Below are 20,635 nucleotides of genomic sequence, written 5' to 3' on the forward strand. Positions count from 1 at the left end.
AGATTCGACCTCCTAGACAAGCGGACTTCTTTTCCTGTCATCTTATCTCGATTGGTCCATGAAGTCATGGGTTTCTTTTCCTGTCAAGCGGACTCCTAGACAAGCGTTGATGACAAAATTGACTCTTTTATCTGCGTTCTTCTACTTGAGGATGAGAAGTTGATAAGCTCATTTGACTGAGAAGAATTCATGACGCCCGTGAACTGAACTGAACCAGGCGGCTCATACTCTACTCGAGGTAAGAAAACATTCCTCTGCTCACCTGTAGGACTGCTCTCCCGTGAACTGGGGACTGCAAACCTAAAAGAGAGAAAGAGCATTCAAATCATCTTGATATGAGAAGTATTCAATCTACTCCATCTCAAATTAGCCAACAGATAACAAAGGAGCTTCAGCGTTGGGTCTGAAGCTTCCTCCAGTGTTTTACCTGATGCACAAAAAACATCAGTTGATGGCTGGTTGGGATGTGAGGACTGAAGGAGAGCAACCTAAACCTCTTGAAGAGCATCTACTTTGTAGCAGCAGCAGCAGCAGTAGCAGCTGTGTATTTTCTAATATGATGTTACTCTTGTGCTGCTTGTGAGTCATGCAAAGCAAAACCAACACCTGAATGGATGTGTGGTTGGAGTGTAGCTAGAATTAACCAAGAGTTTGGTTGGATGGGGCTATGAATGATAGACCAGTGGACAATTTGGTTGCTGGACCAACTTGTCACCTAGTTCTTCTGTAAGTTTCTGTAGTCAGAGGAGTTTGGAACACAGGAACAAAGATAAACCACAAAGCTTCAATCTGGAGCTTCTGCCTTGGTAAAATCCTTCTTATCATCTTGGTTGCCAGAGTGATTGATGCAGAAGGATTTGGGACTTTGAGTTGTTCTTGTCATGACACCCTCATCACTTCTACATTTCTGGAGAGAAGAGTCGAGGCTTCTTGGTTCTCTGTCAGTAGTGTGAGATGTTTAATGGTCCCTTCTTTTCATAAGCCTTTGGATTTACTCAATGCCATGGATGCTGAGAGCATTGGCAATCCAACTCTTCCATGGCCTAAAGAAGCAATCCAATGTAACTCCAAAACCAGAGCCAGTCAAAAACACTGAAAGTGACAAAGGTATTCACAACTTCTATACCCCAAGGATGCTATACTTGCAAAGGCTGTCACCAACTCCAGACAAAATCTATACAGCTTTCCATTGTAAGAAGAACCCTCACATGAAGAAGTAGCTTACTGAGTCATCCCCCGCTTTGTTTGTTAGGGATCACAAGCATGTTAACTAAACTACCTATCTCTTCATGAAGACACATGTGACAGACATAGCCATCAAACAGCTGTAATGTGAGATATCATCATCAAGTCTTCTTCTTTGCAAGCCTTTTGCAGCCTTTTGTTCTCCTCTTTTGCATCACTCAGCTGCCACCAGCAATGCAGGAACTCTGTGATCTCAAGGTTCAGATCAATGGGCAGCACATCTTCCTCCTCCATCGGGTATTCTTTACCGAATTCACATATGTTAGTGTCTCTTTTCTGGTTATCTGAGTCTTTGATAGCTCTACTTTGTTGCAGAGGATCCTCTGTTCGTTCTCAGGTAGATTGAAGAAGATGGTGAAGCAGGAGAAGAGGAGAAGCCACGCGAAGGGCTCAGGACTCAAGATAATGGAGTTCCCAGGAGGCCCATATGGCTTTGAGCTGGTGGCGAGGTTCTGCTACAACAATGGTAGCATTGTCATTAGCCCATCCAACATCTGCCTCCTCCACTGCTCCGCCATTCTTCTCGAAATGACGGAAAAGGTGTCTACCTGCAACCTCTTGAGGCAGACAGAGGGCTTCTTGGATGGGCTGTTGCACTGGACATGGAATGACATCCTGACGGCCTTGAAGAGTTGCGAGGTCTTCTTCTCAGCTGCAGACTCCTGCGGCCTGCTGCAAAAGCTCGTCTCCTCTCTCGTAGCAAAGATGTCAGCCAATTCAGAACAGCCGATCCTATCCGCAACACCATTTCCTTCCTCTTCGTCTTCTTCCTCCTCGCCTGACACCTATGGTTTCAGGTGCTCCTCATTTACCAAGACACCTGAGCCCATGAAGCCTTGCTCCAATTCCGATTGGTGGTTCGATGACCTCACCGTCTTCGCTCCGAACACCATAGAAAAGATCATGAAGACTCTTGGAGCTTACGGTACTGATAACAGGAACCTCGTCCTCACCAGGTTTCTTCTGCATTACCTCAAGACAGCCGTTCGAAAGCCATGCTCAAGTGGGGGAAGCGGCAATCTCGGTTACTGTAAGGAAGAGTACGGCGGCCTTTCAGACACCGCAGTTCACGGAGTGGTACTGATGCAAAGAACGGCCTTTTCTTGCCGGGGGCTTTTCTGGGTGCTGAGGGTGGTCTCAGACCTGGGTATCAGCAAGGAATGCAGACATAAGCTGGAGAGGCCAATCGGGCTGATGCTTGACCAGGCCACACTGGATGATCTCCTGGTGTCAGGCCATGATGGTGCTGCATACGATGTGAATCTGGTGCTGAGGTTGGTCAGAACGTTTATAAGCACCGAGGAGGATGGTGTCGACATGCAGAGGATGAAGAAGGTTGGGAGATTGATCGACAAGTACCTAGGAGAGATCTCCCCTGACCAGAGCTTGCAGATATCAAAGTTCTTGGAGGTAGCCGAGAGCCTACCAGATTCAGCCAGAGACTGCTTTGACGGGATCTACAGAGCCTTAGAGATCTATCTTGAGGTAAGACCTCGAAGCTACCGTTCTTCTCTTTCACTTGATTGCTTGCATAAGTTCTCATGTGCATGTAAGCATGTGAAACAATCATGTGTGCATGATTGGTGTGAGGTAGAAGATTAGTGCTTTTGACAAGCTGATGCAAAAGGGGTTCTCGACTTCCCAGCCATCGGCTTCCTCCTCTTTTTGCCTGAATTGACATGCCAAACGTGTCTGCCTCCTCTGTGATGCGTCTCTGTAGCAATCACTGTTGGGTGGCGCATGAAGCGGCACAAGCGGGATGTCATTCGAATTCCACACTCCAAGATCGTGTCTTTAGATCCTCATCCTCTCCTTTCTCTCTCTAACCCTCGTAAAAACCGTTCCTTTTCATCTCGAGAATCTTTCGTCGTACCATAGTACGAATCATGTTCGCTTACCATTTGTTTCCATTCAATGATGAGTTCTGCTTCAAACACGACTCTTGCAACGACTACCCGTTCATGATCTATCATCGCCTTCTTCCTGTCGAATTCGATGTGGTTATGGCTAAGCCACCGTTGCTATATGAATGCCAGTCACACCCAACACTATCCACCGAGGAGAGAACGAGGCTGTGTCGATGCCTCAACTACGAGAAGCTCACTCTCGAGGCCTGCAAAGACCTCGCCAAGAACAGGAGGATTCCGCCGGGAGTCGCAGTGCAAGCGCTGGCCTCGCAGCAATCCGAGATGCAGATCCGAAGCTTCATGGCGGAGGCATCGCAGACGCCAAGGAGAGTCGAGCGCACCACCGCGACGGCCGCTGAGGGGGTCTCTCCGGAGTTGTTGGACGAGGAGCAGCAGCTCAGGCTCAACCTGCAAAGAATGCAGTGCAGGGTGAAGGAACTGGAGAAGGTGTGCAAGAACATGAAGGGTCAAATGGCGAAGATGGCGAAGGGCAAGTCCACGAGCCATGGCAGCAGAGGAATGCCAAGGCTCTGTTGACTTGCTGCGCTCACAACCTTCTTCCTATGAAGGTATCAATGTAGAGCAACAAGTTCTTCTCTTTTCCCTTCTGTATAAGAGCAGTTTGTAAGAGTTGTGTATGTCTATTGTGAGCTTCATTTTGTTTGTCTTATAATTGATTGTTATTTGATTTGGTTTCAGCTAAGATTTACATTGTAACATTTGTTTGTGAGATCAGCTGAACACCAATGGAGGAGTTTGTAAAGCTTTCACTATATAGAACTGATGAGAATTTATTTAAATCCCCTTTTCTTTCTTGTAAGTTCCTCATGATTCAGCTCATAGCAAAATATTAAGCATGCAATTGTAGAATAAATGGCATTATAAAGCTTCTATATAATTCTATGTGTGTAGAATTATATATAGCAAAAACCACAAAAATCTATAATGATAGCTTTCAATTCAGAGCTTTGCCATGTGTTCATTGTAAATGAATTCAGCTAAAACAATTCATTTCATCCATTCTGAAAACTCAAAACTGTTCTCAGCATCTGATTCAATCATTAATCTTGACTAGAGTCTCCCCTTGTTTTTGTTCTCCTTGCAACCAAGGCAAGAGACTGATGAGATGCTCAACACTGTTCATCTCAAATATAACCAGAAATAATCTTTGACAACTCATATTTTACAATATGAAAAATCAAGGACAAGAAGATGCTGATGATGAGCTGCTTAACACCATCAGAATGAACTGCAGTCACAGTTTGTTTCAATTTCAGATGCATGTGCAGGTTCCTTGAGACATCATTATCAGGAGACATTCTTTGCTGAAACAAAAGTTGATTCAGTATTACAAACATCTCAGGACAGCACATTTTTGACAGTATCACATGACCAAGAAGCAAAGAGGTAACAGATGCAGCAGAAAGAAAAATGTCATTTGGTATACAGTATGTATGTTTCCATGGGACCACTGGTTTGCACCAAAAGAAGCAGCATTTGAAAGTAGTTGCATCCACCAAGCAACAAGCTTATTCTCTAATCAGAAAATAAATCCGATCTTTCTGATATTTGGCACAAAACCTTGTGCTGCCATGGCCTCAGCATCATCTAGTTTCTTTGACTGCAACAAAAAACCAATTGTTAGAACCTGACTGTACAGGTCTATCAGGCCAGCATTTCAAACCAAACTGATTCGATCAGCGTGACCTGATATGTTTAAATCCAAATTACTAATAACTAGTCTGTTCAAGATTGTAGGTAGCATGAACATGATAGTTTCCTATTAGCTCCAAAAGAAGAATGCTAACCGATACAAAGATAAAATAATAAATCACCTAAAAACAGCATCAAGATGTCTGATGTCTAAAGCCATCTTTTGTCTGCACACTGCAACTAGGTTACCATTATGGCTATTACCTGACAACTTTTTGGCCATGGATGACTATAAATTCTGGGAATAAGAAAATAGATGTGACTGCCTAAATAAAAATATCCATAAATTAGTTATTGATACTAGAATATCCAGTCAGTACAAACTTAAGTGTTACAGTAATGGACAAATCGTCTACTGGAGGCTGAAGTCTAATTTTAGAGCCTAAATGATGTTTAAAGGCCACATTACTGTCCAAGATAGTTCTGTATGCAACCATATGCATCTGCAGAAGCCTAGAACTTAGCACCATTCTGGTGTGGATAAATCCAACGGTTGCTACAGAGCAGATCTGGTTCAAAGCACTATGATTCATGAGCCATGGAGGTTGAAGTATCTCAAATTATCTGCTTTCTCAGGATTTACCTGCATTTTGAACCACAATCATAGCCTACAGTGTAACACTCTGCTTAAAAGAAGATTCTACTTAATTCAGTATCACATTATTGTAATAGGTAACCAATTGAAATGCAAATTTGAGGTTTTGCTAGGTTGAAAAGAAAAGAGAAGCAAAACAACTACAATCATTTACTTTGAAGATAATGTAGATATCATAGATGTCAAAACTCAAAAGGCAGATGGGATGGTAATATGAACCATGAAGACAAAAAATTCTTCACTGATGCAATTTCGGATAAACGTTAAGAGGCCATAATAATCTTGTAATCTCTATATCAACATGTAGGCTAATTGGAGTTTTGTAACAATGAATCCTTTGGAAGTACATCAAGGTTCTTCTTTTCTTCATGGCCACAATGGCTAGCAGAGTATTTCTTGTAGCAACAAGAGCACCAAAATGACATTAATGAGGAATGTATGGCAGGCAAATGAAGGGCAATTAACTGTTTAGAATCCTCATGATCTGGAAAGCGAGTGACAGAGTAAGTACTTGCTAATGAAGGAGTTTTATATTTTCCTGAGCAATCTGCTTAACCCAAATAATCTCCAGCATCAAGAACACAGTCATGCTACTGAGCTGAGCTGACTTCAAGTAAAATTTCCTAAATTCTTATGGAGCTTCCACAACAAGTGCTGAAGATTTATGTCAGTTGTAGCTGTACATGAGTCACAGGATTACCGCATCAGATACATACAAGTTCTTGATTAGAGAGCCTGCATGACTACCAAGTGTTTTGTTGTTCTCCAAACATTTGGTAAACACTTGCAGGGACATAGAATTCAGCAATTGGAGATCAATTAAAACAGACTTTTATCTGATGCAACAGGATGATAAAAGGTTTGGTTAATCAGTCACAGGATTACCGCATCAGATACATACAAGTTCTTGATTAGAAAGCCTGCTTGACTACCAAGTGTTCTGTTGTTCTCCAAACATTTGGTAAACACTTGCAGGGACATAGAATTCAGCAATTGGAGATCAATTAAAACAGACTTTTCTCTGATGCAACAGCATGATAAAAGGTTTGATTAATCAGTTCGTGTGATACCACAATTAGGCAACTGGTTATCAAGGAGGAAAAGAAATGTTGAGAAAATAGAACTGTACACAAATCAACAAGCTAGACCTGTCAAGACAGAAGCACTAATAACCTTTGAGGTCCTACAAATATTTCACTCAAGAAACTAACCAGTCCAAACCAAACAACAGGTGTGACATCCACTCCAGCAAGAGGAGGCATCACCTTCCTTGTTATGCTGAGAAATGGTTCTGTAGGTGCATAAGCAACAACATAAGGAAATTGCTTCACCAGGAGCTTGGGGTACCAAGACATGACAATCCTTAGAATGAATAAGAACCCAAAATGCCGAGAACAAAGAGCCTGTGACTGTGATAGCAAGTTTTGCTGTGGCAGGGTCAATATCTGATATTAAGCCCTATAGGTAATCTGATAAAGCTGCATGTAAGTACTGGGCAGCAACTGGTAAAGAAGGTGGACTTCATCTTGATGGATCATATAGCATAACTGAAGCAACTGTGAGTGCTGATCATTGTGACATTGAGCATGCGATGGACGCTGAATCTGCTGGCAGTATGATGTAGTTTGCCTCGTTTAATGCTTATGATGGGCACCTGTTAAGAATCTGCATCAGCAATTTGGCAGCCCCATTATTGGAAAAATATAAATACACTGGATAAATAAAAATGCATGACAGGATAAATTTAAATGTATCCCAATTTTGTTATATCATGCCAAATAAGTTGGCACCTACACAGAAGTCTGAATGACAATAGAACAAAATCTAGAGCAACAGTTAAATACCTTCATGTAAATTTTTATAAGCATTAACATGGCCTTTCACATGCAAGCCGGATTAGGTTTGATACATAAGACTGAACTTAACAAGGGGAAAGGCATTGCACAAACAGTGACTAGACACCGAGCAAAATGAAAAGAGATGGATTTTGGATTCAAACTCATAACCAGCTCAGACATCATGACAAAGGTTTTGATTCAGTAACCAGTAATCCCAGAAACTTTAAACTGTTAGGAAAGGGTCCAATACAATTATAAGCTTCAAAATTCAAATGGACACAACCCTAACAAATTCTTCTTCCAAGAAAATGTAAGAATCTGAAACATCTTCTTCTCCGGTTGGCCTAATATTAAACCACAAAGTTCAGCTCGGCAGTTGAGCTTTACTCCTACTCCGATAGGTAAATTTCCCAAATTTACTACAGATGTGTGACCTACAGCTTGAATTTGCACAAAAATAAAATGCAAACTCATCCACCAACCAGTGCAATCAAGAATGCCCGGAAACCCAGAGTCTCTTAAACCTATTCCTTATCCAACAAAAAAAAAGGGGGATTTTGCAACCTGGAGGAACTAGAAAATATGCTTCAGAAGAGTCTTACCGGACCGACATTTCCACGAAAATTTCCTGCACACAAGCAGAAGTCCAAGTCAGTCGCTGAGAGATGTGTGCAATAAAAGGTGGGATTTTGTTGGTAGTCCAACTTAGCCTTGTAAGATTCCTTCACAAACTCACTCATTTTGGGGGAGCCTTGGAACTGTGCTTTGGTTGCGATGGACTCCCAAAGCTGAGCCAGCCTTCTTATACAAACGAAGCAAAGCAAAAACTATATATACATGGGTTGGGCCGGGACTTATATGTAAATTCTGAAGCATGCATGCGTAAAATAGACAATCTCAGGGGCTTATCTGCAACTAACCCTATCGATTCTGTGGCCACGCGGACGTTATACGCGTGCGTTCCGTTCACGCGCAATGACTCGATCTACATATTTCCTCTTTCTTTTCCCCGCTTTTCTCATCGTCTTTGTTATCAGAGTTATGCCTCCTCGCGTGGTCCCACCACTTCAGCAGCCCCTAACAGCCTCGCGTAAGGAAAGCTCGTGCAGATAACGCTTGTCATCCTTATTTTAATCGCCTCGTAGACAACCGGCGAATGGAAAGCCAATTCCTGTGACCCCCTCCTCTTTCTTCGTATATATTTCTTCCTCTTTTCTTCCCTTCGCTTCCAAGCGAGGCTCCATCGGCCGCGTTCTGCGCCCCAGATCTCTCTGCCGGTCTCCATCCCCGAAAATTGAGTACATGGATGAAGCGGCCGTGAGGGTAATCGATTCCGTCTCCGCCCTTCTTCCGCTCTTTCCTTCTTTTCCCTAATCCCTCGTCACTTGGTCTTGTAATTTGACCGATCCCTCGTTCCTTGGTGTCTGTCGGGATTTTGGTCGTCGTCGTCGTCTTCTTGTTCTTGGGGGGTTCAGTTGTTGTCGCGGCGGCCCCACCGATGCCGGAATCGCGACGCGAGAAGCTTGTGTCTTGGTGTCTTGCTTGAGGCTGTATTTGTGGGTGGCGATTGGAACTCGGAATCTTAGGAATTGAACTTCCGGTTGCTATTTGATTTAGGAAAGATGACTTTTTTCTTGGTTTACCCTAATATTGTCTCATGTTTTATCCTTTTTCGATGTGTTGCGACTCTTTTGGTGTGAAATGATGTTGCTTGAATGTCTTATGGGGTGGGAACGGAACAATAAAGTCATTAATATGTAGGGAAATCGATCCATAATTCCAGTACTCGGTTAACTAGGAAGTGATTCTTGTATTAAAGGCAGCCTTAGGACTCTTGTTTGGTACTGGTATTTGTGCCGAGAGAACTGGATGATGTTTCTTGTACTTTTATTTGAGGACCCAGTCAAGTGTCGTCGACTTGACTTTATTGTCTATCCCTTGTTGTTAATTTTCTTTTTTCTAGTTACAAAAACATTCTTTTTCGTCATTTGCAGTTGTTTTCCGTTGAGGTCTTCTGTTCATTGTGATGCTTTGTAAGGGTACATATATATTTTTATTAATGTTTGGGTTACTTCTGTAAGGAACGCACTATTTAGGTGCAATGGCAATGAATTGTTGCAGGTTTTGGAGATTGGATTAGGTTTGCAGTTCTATTACCTGATGTATATTTCCAGACTATTGCAAGTAAAGGTTGACTGTCTGTGCTTGTTTGAGCTTTGAACTTTTCAGGTTTCCAGAAGTATCATCTTGGAAACTTGAACATCATTGCCAAAACATTCACATTGTTCTTAGCATTGAGCATGCAGAAACAGATTCAGGTGAGAAATGCTGATTGCAATCCCCAAAAATGAAGTAATTTCACCATACTTATATAGACCACAATAAGCCCTAAGGTTCGAAGCATTTGGGATTGGCTGCATGGATCTGTTCAAGTCATTGCGCTCAACTAGCAAAGCTTTGAAACTCTATCTGAGCCTACAACTATTTCTAGGATCCACTCATCTATGACAATTTAGTTATCTGGCATTATTTGAACTATGTGACCCTGGTGTTTATGCATTAGAAAATTCAGTGTACTATTTGAGATCATGTCTTTTAAAGCTGAAATCTATAACTAACAAACACATAAGTTGGGTAAAACATATGAGGGTTTCTATAAATGAATGCAGTGCAGATGTCTAGTTGAATTTCCTTAAGATAGACAGTATTTCTGTAAATGGTTTCATGAAGTAAAAAAGACATGCCGATGCACGAGGCCACAATTATGGAGCATGGGTAGGGTCAGATGAAGCCAGTCTCATCCTCCTAACCGAGTTAATAATGCAGCTGATTTTACCATAGTTGATTGTCTTCAGGTACTGTTTCATTTGCTTGTTACTTTGTTACCTTATTTGTGTCCCTGTGATGATTATTGTGTCCCATAGGTGAACTTGTCAGTACTTGTTCTTTCTAGATGTTGCACAAATCCAGGGAAAGTTCATGTTGTTGGTCCATGGTTGTGTGAGCTTAAGTCCTACAACATGGTAAATTTTTCTCCACATCATTGGCCTTTAGTTTCATGGACAAGTCCCTTTTTCCCCAAATTTTGACTTGGGTGATATTGTGTCAGCTCTAAACGGTTGACAAAGACTATTAAATGACGTAAAATTTGACAAATTGTACGTGGTGTGTCCCTTTATTTTTTTTGAGGTTGTGCTCCACAACATATCCCATATCAATGGAAAAATGTTGGTTGATCCATTGATGACAGATACCAAACTCTGTTACCCGTTAAATTTCTGGAATAGTTCAAGTGACAACTTTTATTTATATTTTTATGTTCATCCTTTCGAAACCATTCTTAAATCTTAACATTTTTTGCTTAATGATATTCTCATAGGAATTTTTAGGATACTCTTGGTGGTAAAACTGCTAAACTTGGATGGTTTCATAGACTTTCCATACAGCTGTTGATTCTTCGTTTTCGTTGTTTGTTCCACCTATTAATTATAGTGCCCAGCAAGTGCAGAGATAGCAGATTAACAATTTTCTTATTGTGATTTCCTTCTATGCCAAATTAGTAGACAGTTACAAGTTGAGGTACATATGATGTAGAAAATTGATTTTCCAAAGGTTAACAGTATAGGTTGTCATCCAAGACAATGTTTTCCTGATATATCTCTTTTCCTTTTTTTATGAAATAGTTTTTTCAAGAGCTGATGTATTTGGTATCTCAAAATCTGATTCTTAATCCATGACCATATGTAGGAAGAGAACTCTGTTTCATTAATGTTGGAGGATCACAAGACCACATGCTGGGGATGTGGATTACACCTTGTTCTTGAATCTTATTCACCAATATTCAAATGTGGATGGTGTGGAGCAATAACAGATCAATGCAAAACTTTGAGGAAACCCGATAGCACGTGGTTTTCTTGGTGGAGACGTGTACGAGACCGCCTTTTTGTTACTATTCTAATTTTCTTCATGCTATTTGTGATATGTAAGCTGCAAACCTATCTTTTGTACCTTCATTGTTCTGATCGGGAACATTTAATTACTTTCTGCATTTCTTGAGTGCCAAGATAAAGTTACATTTGAGAGCGTTTAACGATTTTCCTGTTATCTCTACCGATAACAGGTACTGGTGTTTGGGCAGTCTACCCAGCTGTTTTCTCAATCAGCAAGTTCTGTGGAATCTTTCATTGCCTGTTAACATCTGTCTTGTCTATTATTACCGTCTCCAGTTTCTGCTTAGCAGCCTTTTGTTCTGCTGGGGCACCAGCAAACATACCATGGGGAAGCTACCCAATTGTGGAGAAAGATGGCCTGGAAAACTACACATATTGTGCTTATTGTTCTAAGCCAAAGCCGCCAAGGGCACACCACTGCCGTTCCTGTAGAATGTGTGTTTTGGATATGGATCATCATTGTCCATTTGTAAGTGCCAAATGAATGTAACATACTCTTCTTTCATTTTATTTTTCCTTTGAAATAAAGTTTTATGGATATGGGTCCATCACTGCCCATTTGTAGGTACCAAACTGATATGACTTGCTATTCTTTCATCTTTTCTTAATCATTGAATTCTGATGAACTAGTGGAATCAAGTGTAGTTATACCACGTGTAGATGGAATTTATATACCATCTTCAACGAACTTGTTCATATCTCATTAACTTCTATATTACATGATTTTCATTATGGCGGGATAGTGCCATGATTTGTATTTTAGCCTGTTGATCAAAACTTCTGTCTTACCTGCTAAGTTGGCTGCTTTTATGGCCGATCTTAGTCAGACACAATCTTTTAAGATATGTTTAGTTTGGTTAAGTGTTTCAAGCATAGGTTCATGCTGGCAGTATTTTGAAAAAAGCTGGAAATGGGTCTCCATAGCTAAGCAACATCTCGTTAGTTAGTGCTTAAAGGGTCCCCAAAAGTAGGCCAAGTCAAAATTTGTGAGATACTGCAAAATTCTCTTTTTGGAGTGGTACAGGTCGGGCAAATATCCTGAGATGTGTCTTGTAAGGGCATTCTGAAATTTTTCAAAAAGGCTATTTAAGAAAGTAATGCATCTTAGTTAGGAGATAATCATCAAATATATTCTCCAGCTCAGGAAAATGTTATGAAGATGTCAGCCAAAGAAAAATAAAAACTAGTTATTTGCTTAATTTGAAGAAATGTATATAGATTTCTGCTCATTGAACTATAACCTGCAGTAGCTGTTTACCTTAAAGTTGAAATTATGGTTATATTCTTGGGTACATCAAAGATCGTATCCTATGGTGGAAAATTATGAAGAATTTGTTTCCCCAATGTTGATTTCTGGGTAGAGATCTGGTAGCTTATTTAAATAAGTTGCAGATATATCATGCATGGAATACAGTGACATGCTTCAAAGTAGTTATTATAAGAGTAGTGTGACCTCTCTGTTGTGTTTGGACACCACTATTTGGACACATGTTTGGTTTTGTACTTCATGATTTGACCCTAATATTCTCTCAAACATCAGATTACTATAGTGAAAACTGCTAACGTATTGGGGTAAGATGGTAAGGATTAAAATTTTGTGTATTAATTCATCGATTGGATGTAGTCTAGTGTTCTACTGAAGAAAAGGAGATCTAACTTAAGTGTGCTTATTTTATGAGATCAAAAGGTGCTCCAATGTACTTCTTAGAACCGATGAAGAAGTAGCAGTTTTAACAGTATCCATATTGTTGATACCCTCTTCAGCTGTATTTTTTTTATCATTAGTCATCTGTCTTGTGGGATTGTGATGTTGACATTTTTGTTGGCAATTGCAATGACAAGATAGATTGAGCTTGCAAGGGCAAGAGATCAAGTTGATTTACATTAACTATAGTGATTGGGTTTCTTGCCAGGCTACGATTGCTCTTTGAGGCCCTGGACAAAAGTGTCAAACTATGACGATAAAGAGAGGACATGATGAAGCCACCTCGCTTTAGTTTTTTAATTATAAAGAAATCATGGAAAAGAAACCAATGAGGTGTATCGTTTAGAATAAAGGAGCAGATATTGAGAAACACAATGCTGACTCTGGTGCTTCACTGATGTTTTACATGCTGTGTAATGTGTGGTGGCATGCACTGAAATAGTAAAATATGGCAGGACACTTTAAAATAATCAACAGCCATGTACTGGAACATGCTTGATTGAGTGGTACTTGGTCTGTGTTGTTTCTTGATGTTCACCTCAGGTATATATTTTTACGTGGGCAGTGTATTCTAAATATCAGGAAGGCCCATGGCATCAGCCTCTGGACCTTCTTTGCTGTTGGGAGGGGTGCTGGTCTCTTATTTATTCATGCAAGAGAGTGATACCATAATTTGTCATATAACTCGAGTATATGTTCTGGTCCTAGTAAATTGTAAGAGATACTGCACTTTATTGCATAAAAAATTGAACTCATCTAGGATGCTTAAATTCTAACATCTTTTTGTTGTCGAAAGTTCAAAAAGTAATCATTCTACCCTTTCATGTGTTCTTGATATTACTTCAAATTCATATGGAATTATTATTGGAGAAGGATCACACGCTGACATCTTTGATGGTTTAATTCTGAAGCACTTTATTACTGATCATGCAGTGTAATTTGTTTAATTTACTAGTGTTCTAAGTTGTGAGATGCTTTTAAGAATACACAATTATGAGGTTGTATTTTATATAGCAAACTAGCATTCACAAGCTAGTAACTCTGAGATTGGATATCTGTTAAGGGTGTATGATTATTTATTAGTAATTTACTTCTTTGTGCAGATAGGAAACTGTGTTGGAGCAGCAAATCACCGGTATTTCATTGCGTTCCTTATATCTGTAGTCATTAGTTGCGCCTACGTTTTCCTGATGACACTGTATGCTGGTTTTCATGTATGGCCGCCCTTGGAAATTAGAAATCTAGCATTATCTGGCTTTGGTATTGGGAGTGCTGCAAGTATAGTGAAGGAGATAGTTGCTGCCTTGGCTAGCTCTGCACTTCTTTTGTCTGCAAGAGGTCTAATTCTTATATATCTGTCATTTGCAAGTCTGAGTGTGGAAATTGGTATAGTTGTGTTATTGTGGCAGCAACTCTATTGGATTTATGAAGGTAACACATATATCAACCAAATAGCTTCACATAATGTTGCACATGGAGAAAAAGGCTGGCAGAATCTTTTACGTTTCTTTGGTTGCCCATACTCAGTTTACAGAGTACTTTTGGGTACTGGAAATGCTGGAAAGTCACAAGATATATCGAGCTCCAAGCTTCTATAGAGGTATGTAATTTGTCATATGCAGTTTGGTCACCCATTTTTATCTTCAATATTTTCCAACTCAAATAGTTGCATAGTTTCTATCTATCTTTTGAGAATATAACTAAATGGTAGTTAATCAGCATGGGTTGCTAGATCCATTTAGCATAAACATAATTACCTATGTTATACTGAAATCTACTTATTATACATTCTGGAATTTTGCTTGTGCTTGTTTGTTTTTTCTTTAAGTTTTAGCTTGAACTTGATATTTTTTAACTGTATCCAACTGGAACACAACATGACTAATAATGCGAAATATTAGGACTAATGGTTTTTTGCAACTCATTCTGTCAGAATGTGCTTGTTATACCGTGTAGTTAAGAGACCTACAGATGCTAGATTCTATAGAGTATTTCGTTTATTCACTATCTTACCCATGAAGAAATTAGGAGCGGTTTGATTTTTTAATATGCAACCAAACAGCATGTGTCTAGAAGTTGTATCAGTGGAATGATCATAGAGCTATAACATGCCAGTTTAATGTCTATACAGTTACCTTTCTGCATGTAGGGGTGAGTCTGCTTATATTTGAGCTCCCCTGACCTCCCCAGCCATGCATTGGCAGGAGCCGCAATGTTTTGATTTCCCGTTTATCAATATTTATCTGTGAATAGAAAACCAGTGTTTATAGTCTTGGTCTGCTATTAATTTTGACAATTTTAGTCGGACCAATAGAGTACTAGTATAACGGGTAGTATTCCGACCTATACTGCCTGACATCACTTAAACCATAAATAAACAAGTGAATACCAATAGGTACTGGATGTGTTGATTATGGTCCCATTCTAAGCTTCATGCATGCATAGTCAGTAATGAGGAGAATCAACAGCTATGGATGAAATTCATGCAGCATAACAAATTACGTCAGCATACTGCATATCATATGCATCTTTCTAGCCCATTGTCACTATAAACATGCATGTGCTGTCAGTTATAACGAGGAGATTTAATAGCTGTAGACGAAGTTTGTGCAGCATTTGACATATCATACGCATCTTTTTAGCCTTTTTAGCTGAATGATAGCCATAAGTTGCAACTGTTAACAATCACAACATGAAATGAGCACAAAATTATTGATATTATTCATGACACTACTTGGTCATGACATTATTATTATTCATGATGTTATGCTCAGGGTACAAAACAAGTGTTAGACAACACAAACATCAGGAAGTAACCGATTATTCTGATCAGAATCTCGACTATCATCTGATCGCCTTGGTATGTTATTTTTCCTCACTCCACGAAACGAAAAACAGGAGAACAAGTGTGAGCCTCCAATGTCAGATTCTTGAATTCAACAGTTTCAGATGCTGCTAGGTGGGTTTACCAGCCCGCAGATATTTGTCAGAGACAAGGACTTTCTGTTAAAACACACGAGGAAAAAAATTATCTTTATGTACATTTCTTTTTTACATGTCCACCGACTACATTACCAGCGGGTACTTGATTTTGTGAGTGTAAATTTCTCGTCGACTTTGTGTACATGAATATTTTATATACTAGATTTTCTTTGCACTCTACCTTCACATAGCAAATTATAGGTCATTGAACTTCACATATATAAACAATTTACGATTGTTTCTCTTATGTATCTGAATGTGTCATTTATTTTGAATAATAACTGCATCGTGCATCTATTGTGCTTTTATGTGGAACTAAAATAACACACCAACTGTGGCACAAAGGTTAGGATTATATTGCCTTTCAGGCTTGTATCAAGCATGGGAAAGAAGGCTGTTTCCCTTCATGAATGCTTCCATGGCCTGTGCCTTCCTTTGTGATTGTTAAAGAGGACATGCACCATTACAGCGACAGTCAGTTGCAGAACCCTACCACCGTATGTTCTTTGGAGGAATTCTGAGAAGACCAAAAACAGATCTGATACTTCCAAAAGTTTGTTGTTCTTGAGCAAAAATGTAAACTTGTCTAGGTATGTTTCACTCAGCTTAAAACTCAGTTCAGAGTTCTTAAATACTTTAAAGCGTTGTTGTTATTTGTTGCACTAGTTGTGTGTTCTCCCCATGATGACTCCATGGTTTGTTGTTCTTGCATGAAAAATGTTGACTTGTTTGAAAAGCTTTGGAGGAACACAGAGATCTTAGTTCACTACTTGTGTGTTTTCCCTGATGATCACTCTATGGTTTGTTGTTCTTTCATCAAAATGTTGACTTGTTTGGCCAGCGTTGGAGGAACACACAGATCTTATCTCTCTTTGTTGTTCCACTAATTGCTGTTAGTCATGGAATATTGGATGACTTTTATTTGGGATTGATCTTCATGCTATCCGCCACATATTAAAGTCATGGAGCGTCGCTTTCTCTGCACGCATTCCATTACCATTACCATTACCATGATTTCTCTAAATCTTCTTTTGGCATCCATGTCGTCTTCTTTTTCTGGCTCGCTTGTCTTCTTATCGCATCTCCATCGACTCCATACCTGTAATTGAATTCTCTTTGTCAATAAGTAGAAGATGGCGTAATGGCACTCGTCATCTAATGTCCTTATAGGAGTAGCTCTGTGACCGTCTTCTTAACCAATACTCACTCCTAGTCACCAATTCACCTTCAAGCGGCCATGGAGGACAGCGGCTCCGGTCACCGACAGCTCCACTTCGTCCTGCTCCCATGGCTCGGGACGAGCCACACGATACCCATGATCGACATCGGCCGCATGCTGGCCGAGCGTGGTGTGGCCGTCACCGTCGTCATGACGCCGGCCAACGCCGCCTGGCTGAGTCCAACCATCTCCCACATCGCCGACTCCGGCCTCGCGATCCGCTTCGTCACCCTTCCCTTCCCCTCTGCTGAGGCAGGATTACCGGAGGGCTGCGAGAGCTTCGACAGCCTCCCCTCCTTTGACATGGTGCCCAACCTCTACTACGCTTCCAAGCTACTGCGGCACCCCCTGGAGGTTCTGCTCCGTGATCTGACGGTTGCCCCGAGCTGCATCGTGTCCGGCATGTTCTACTCCTGGACTCCGGCGGTCGCTCGGGAGCTCGGCGTTCCATGCTTCGTCTTCCATGGCTTCGGCGCCTTTGCGCTCTTTTGCATGCACAACCTCTACTGTTACAAGCCTCACGAGAGCGTGTCGTCGCCGACCGAGCCCTTCACGATCCCGGACTTGCCGTTTCCGTTCGAGATCACGAGGCAGCGGCTCCCAATCCAATTCCAGTTGCTGCCTCGGTTCTTGGAGATGTGCGAGGAGGGCAGAGAGGGTGAACTGGCGATGGACGGCATCATCGTCAACAGCTTCGACGAGTTGGAGCCGGGATATGCTGTACGCTTAGCGGTGGCCTCCGGAAAGGAGGTCCGCCCCATCGGCCCGGTGTCGCTGTGCTGCAGGGGTAGCTCCGACATGGCCGCGAGGGGCCAGAAGCCGTCCGTGGAAGCAAGCCGATGCATGCAGTGGCTGGATTCGATGAAGCCACGGTCTGTGGTGTACGTCAGTTTCGGCAGCCTGGCCAGATTTGCGCCCGCTCAACTGATGGAACTCGGCCATGGGCTGCTCGCTTCAAGACGACCCTTCATCTGGGTCATCAATGGCGCGGAATCGCTGTCAGAGGAAGTGGAGCAGTGGCTGCAAGAGAAGCTTGAGATCAAGGAGGTCGACTCAAGGTGTCTCTTGATCCGTGGCTGGGCGCCGCAGGTGATGATCCTGTCGCACCCAGCGGTGGGAGGATTCATGACGCACAGCGGGTGGAACTCGACGCTGGAGAGCGCAAGCGCGGGCGTGCCGGTGGCGAGCTGGCCGCTGTTCGCCGACCAGTTCATCAACCAGAAGCTGATCGTGGACGTGCTCGGGATCGGAGTCGCGGTCGGCGTGGACACTTCCGTGGGGCTGAAGCAGGCGCCGGAGGATGGGGCGTCGGTCACGAGGGACGAAGTGGCGGAGGCTATCGAGAGGTTGATGGGGGGAGGTGAGGAGGGAGAAGAGAGGAGGAGGAAAGCCAAAGAACTCGCGGAGGAAGCAAGAAAAGCTGTGGCCAAGTGTGGTTCTTCCTACGATAACTTGACGCTGCTGATTGAATCTGTAGCACAGAAAGCGAAGAAGAATTAATCCGGAGATGAATGCTTTATTTGAAGGATTAGATGATGATGATGATGATGATGAAGAGAGTTCTTCTGTGATTAATATCCAAATCCTTCTTAGATCCGGCATCAAATAAATGGTTGTCTGCATTCCTTGTTTCATTCATGCATTCATTTCTCATGAATGGTTGGTCAAACAGAGTCTTACCTAAAACATTAATATTAATCTTGTGGTGGTGTTATCATCAAATCCTTTTGATCACGACATTATTTTATGACTGGACGACGGTGAGACCAAACCCCACGTAAGCTTTTGGGAAATTGGCACCAATCACCCATCTACATCGTACCAGTGTTGACCCAAAGTCGGCCAGACAAAGGTTCGACCGGGCCCCACGAGAAAACCGCCTCCTGCACGTTCTTACGTGGGTGAGCCGGGCCCACCGCCACGCCGCGTTCGCTCATTGGTGCAGACGCTTGAAAGGACTGCCCCGGGCCCCGCTTTCACCTACTCGTAGGGCTGGTGGCGCAGGTACGGGTGTCGGCCCGTGCGGTGCCTGTAACCCCAGATCGCACACGTGTACGCACCGAGACGAGCGGACCGGCGCGCAGATCATCGGGAAGAGCGACGAAAACCCGGAAACGGAGTGTTAGCCGTCCGATCGTCGATGAACGGATGAGGTCAAGGACCGCCGGCTCTACTGGACCCGTACATCGTCCTCGCGCGAGCGATCCAGGAAGGACACGCATCGCCTGGTGCCTGTCAAAGGTCGCACGTGCGGCTTCTCTCTTGAGGACGCCCCGCCTGTACGTTTCCCCACCTCTCTCTCTCTCTCTCTTCTTTCTTCTGCTTCAGGTATCACTATGGTTCTCTTCGTCTTCTCTTCAGTCTCTGTTCGATTTTGACTATCGAAATGGTTCCATCTTCTTCCGCTTCTCCTCCTTTTGTTTTAGCAATAGCATAGATCTCCACTGGAATTTGAGAATCTTCTGATTACTGAAATCTTTTGCAAGACATATCCTCCTTTTACCATTCAAACAAAGGAATGGCACAGGAAGGGCTGCGAGGAAGGAGATGCTACCAAGATCATGATCATGCTCTTCCACGGCTTTCTTGAACTGTGAGCTATCTTTGCTTCCACTGCTTTCTCGTTACTCCTCAAAAGAGAGAAAGAGAGAGAGAGATATATATCTACATATACGGAGGAGGTGAATCAGCGCAAAGTTCAAGAAATGCGTGGGAAAACATGGCAGATCTTTTAGAGACTTCCATTCTCAACATGAGGAGAAAGACAGGTCAGTGGTAACATGTGCAGTGTTTACTTCACAGAATCTGCTGTTTTCGATCCTCCATTGTTCTTGAGCTTGACTGATGTTTTCCATCTCAAGTGCTTTCCTTGATCTAATGCACGATTTCCACATTGACCATCGTGAAGTAAGTCGCACGTTGGATTTAGCAGCACCTTTTATTCATAGAATATCGGAGTACGTACTCTTCTTGGATAGCTTCAACTCCTCTTTTTTTCCTTTATTGGTTAGTCATGCAACATTAATTCTACTTGAAATCTACAGAAAATTGATCGGACATTAATTCTTCTCTATCTATTTTAATCGGCTAAGATAGATCTCAAATCGGCTATCGGATCTGAGACGTATCAATACGTCAACCAATTCGGATATCGAATGTCCCGCCGATTCACTTAGTCAACTTCGGTATCTATATTAATGTGGTCAATGCCCAGATAAAAGGCCCACGAACACGAGTTCGAGCCCGAACGGCCCACCTATTGAGCCCATTTGCATGTTTCGGTGACATGAGTTGTATCGATGTTGCCACGCCCGTGATCTTGGCACAGGATTTGCATGTGTTGGTAACTTGACAGGAGTCCAACCACGAAGCTTCCTCGTCGGCAGAGCACAAGGAATCTCGGGAAGACAAACTTACTGCTCACCTCTCAGGGAACTCGATCCTCTTCACGTGATGGTCATTGGATCTGCAGACAGAGCCA

At 42.2% G+C, this 20,635-nt stretch overlaps 3 protein-coding genes and 1 long non-coding RNA gene across 10 annotated transcripts; 3 read left to right on the forward strand and 1 right to left on the reverse strand.

Annotated features, from left to right (window-relative positions):
- Window positions 1-1,197: 1,197 nt before the first annotated feature.
- On the forward strand, window positions 1,198-3,952 carry LOC135678248 (BTB/POZ domain-containing protein At3g19850-like). 3 transcript variants are annotated; one of them, XM_065190827.1, is made up of 4 exons: window positions 1,198-1,332; window positions 1,426-1,482; window positions 1,561-2,730; window positions 3,282-3,952. In XM_065190827.1, the coding sequence occupies exons 3-4, from the start codon at window positions 1,597-1,599 to the stop codon at window positions 3,687-3,689; spliced, it is 1,542 nt and encodes a 513-aa protein (XP_065046899.1). In that variant the 5' UTR covers window positions 1,198-1,332; window positions 1,426-1,482; window positions 1,561-1,596; the 3' UTR covers window positions 3,690-3,952. The 3 variants fall into 3 exon arrangements, with proteins under 3 accessions (XP_065046899.1, XP_065046898.1, XP_065046900.1); XM_065190826.1 differs by lacking the exon at window positions 1,198-1,332 and having other exon boundaries at window positions 1,339-1,482; XM_065190828.1 differs by lacking the exon at window positions 1,198-1,332 and having other exon boundaries at window positions 1,346-1,482; window positions 1,583-2,730.
- Window positions 3,953-4,399: 447 nt separating this feature from the next.
- LOC135678251 (uncharacterized) lies at window positions 4,400-8,097 on the reverse strand. Of its 2 annotated transcripts, XR_010514877.1 has the most exons (4): window positions 8,035-8,097; window positions 7,901-7,926; window positions 6,672-7,125; window positions 4,416-4,773 (listed from the first exon to the last, which is right to left on the reverse strand). It is a non-coding gene; the product is annotated as an uncharacterized LOC135678251 (long non-coding RNA). The 2 variants fall into 2 exon arrangements; XR_010514876.1 differs by having other exon boundaries at window positions 4,400-7,125.
- A 350-nt stretch (window positions 8,098-8,447) lies between these two features.
- On the forward strand, window positions 8,448-16,115 carry LOC135581818 (protein S-acyltransferase 11-like). 4 transcript variants are annotated; one of them, XM_018828994.2, is made up of 7 exons: window positions 8,448-8,621; window positions 9,420-9,438; window positions 9,528-9,616; window positions 11,046-11,280; window positions 11,419-11,717; window positions 14,057-14,553; window positions 15,728-16,115. In XM_018828994.2, the coding sequence occupies exons 1-6, from the start codon at window positions 8,601-8,603 to the stop codon at window positions 14,549-14,551; spliced, it is 1,158 nt and encodes a 385-aa protein (XP_018684539.2). In that variant the 5' UTR covers window positions 8,448-8,600; the 3' UTR covers window positions 14,552-14,553; window positions 15,728-16,115. The 4 variants fall into 4 exon arrangements, with proteins under 4 accessions (XP_018684539.2, XP_065046904.1, XP_065046905.1 ...); XM_065190834.1 differs by adding an exon at window positions 9,968-10,153 and having other exon boundaries at window positions 8,475-8,621; window positions 9,420-9,616; XM_065190833.1 differs by lacking the exon at window positions 9,420-9,438 and having other exon boundaries at window positions 8,467-8,621.
- Window positions 16,116-17,172: 1,057 nt separating this feature from the next.
- On the forward strand, window positions 17,173-18,654 carry LOC135680095 (UDP-glycosyltransferase 73C3-like). Its single transcript, XM_065194084.1, has one exon. The coding sequence runs from the start codon at window positions 17,173-17,175 to the stop codon at window positions 18,652-18,654; it is 1,482 nt and encodes a 493-aa protein (XP_065050156.1).
- Window positions 18,655-20,635: the final 1,981 nt, after the last annotated feature.

This window comes from Musa acuminata, chromosome BXJ1-7 (genome assembly GCF_036884655.1).
Source record: "Musa acuminata AAA Group cultivar baxijiao chromosome BXJ1-7, Cavendish_Baxijiao_AAA, whole genome shotgun sequence".
NCBI classification, from domain to species: Eukaryota; Viridiplantae; Streptophyta; class Magnoliopsida; order Zingiberales; family Musaceae; genus Musa; species Musa acuminata.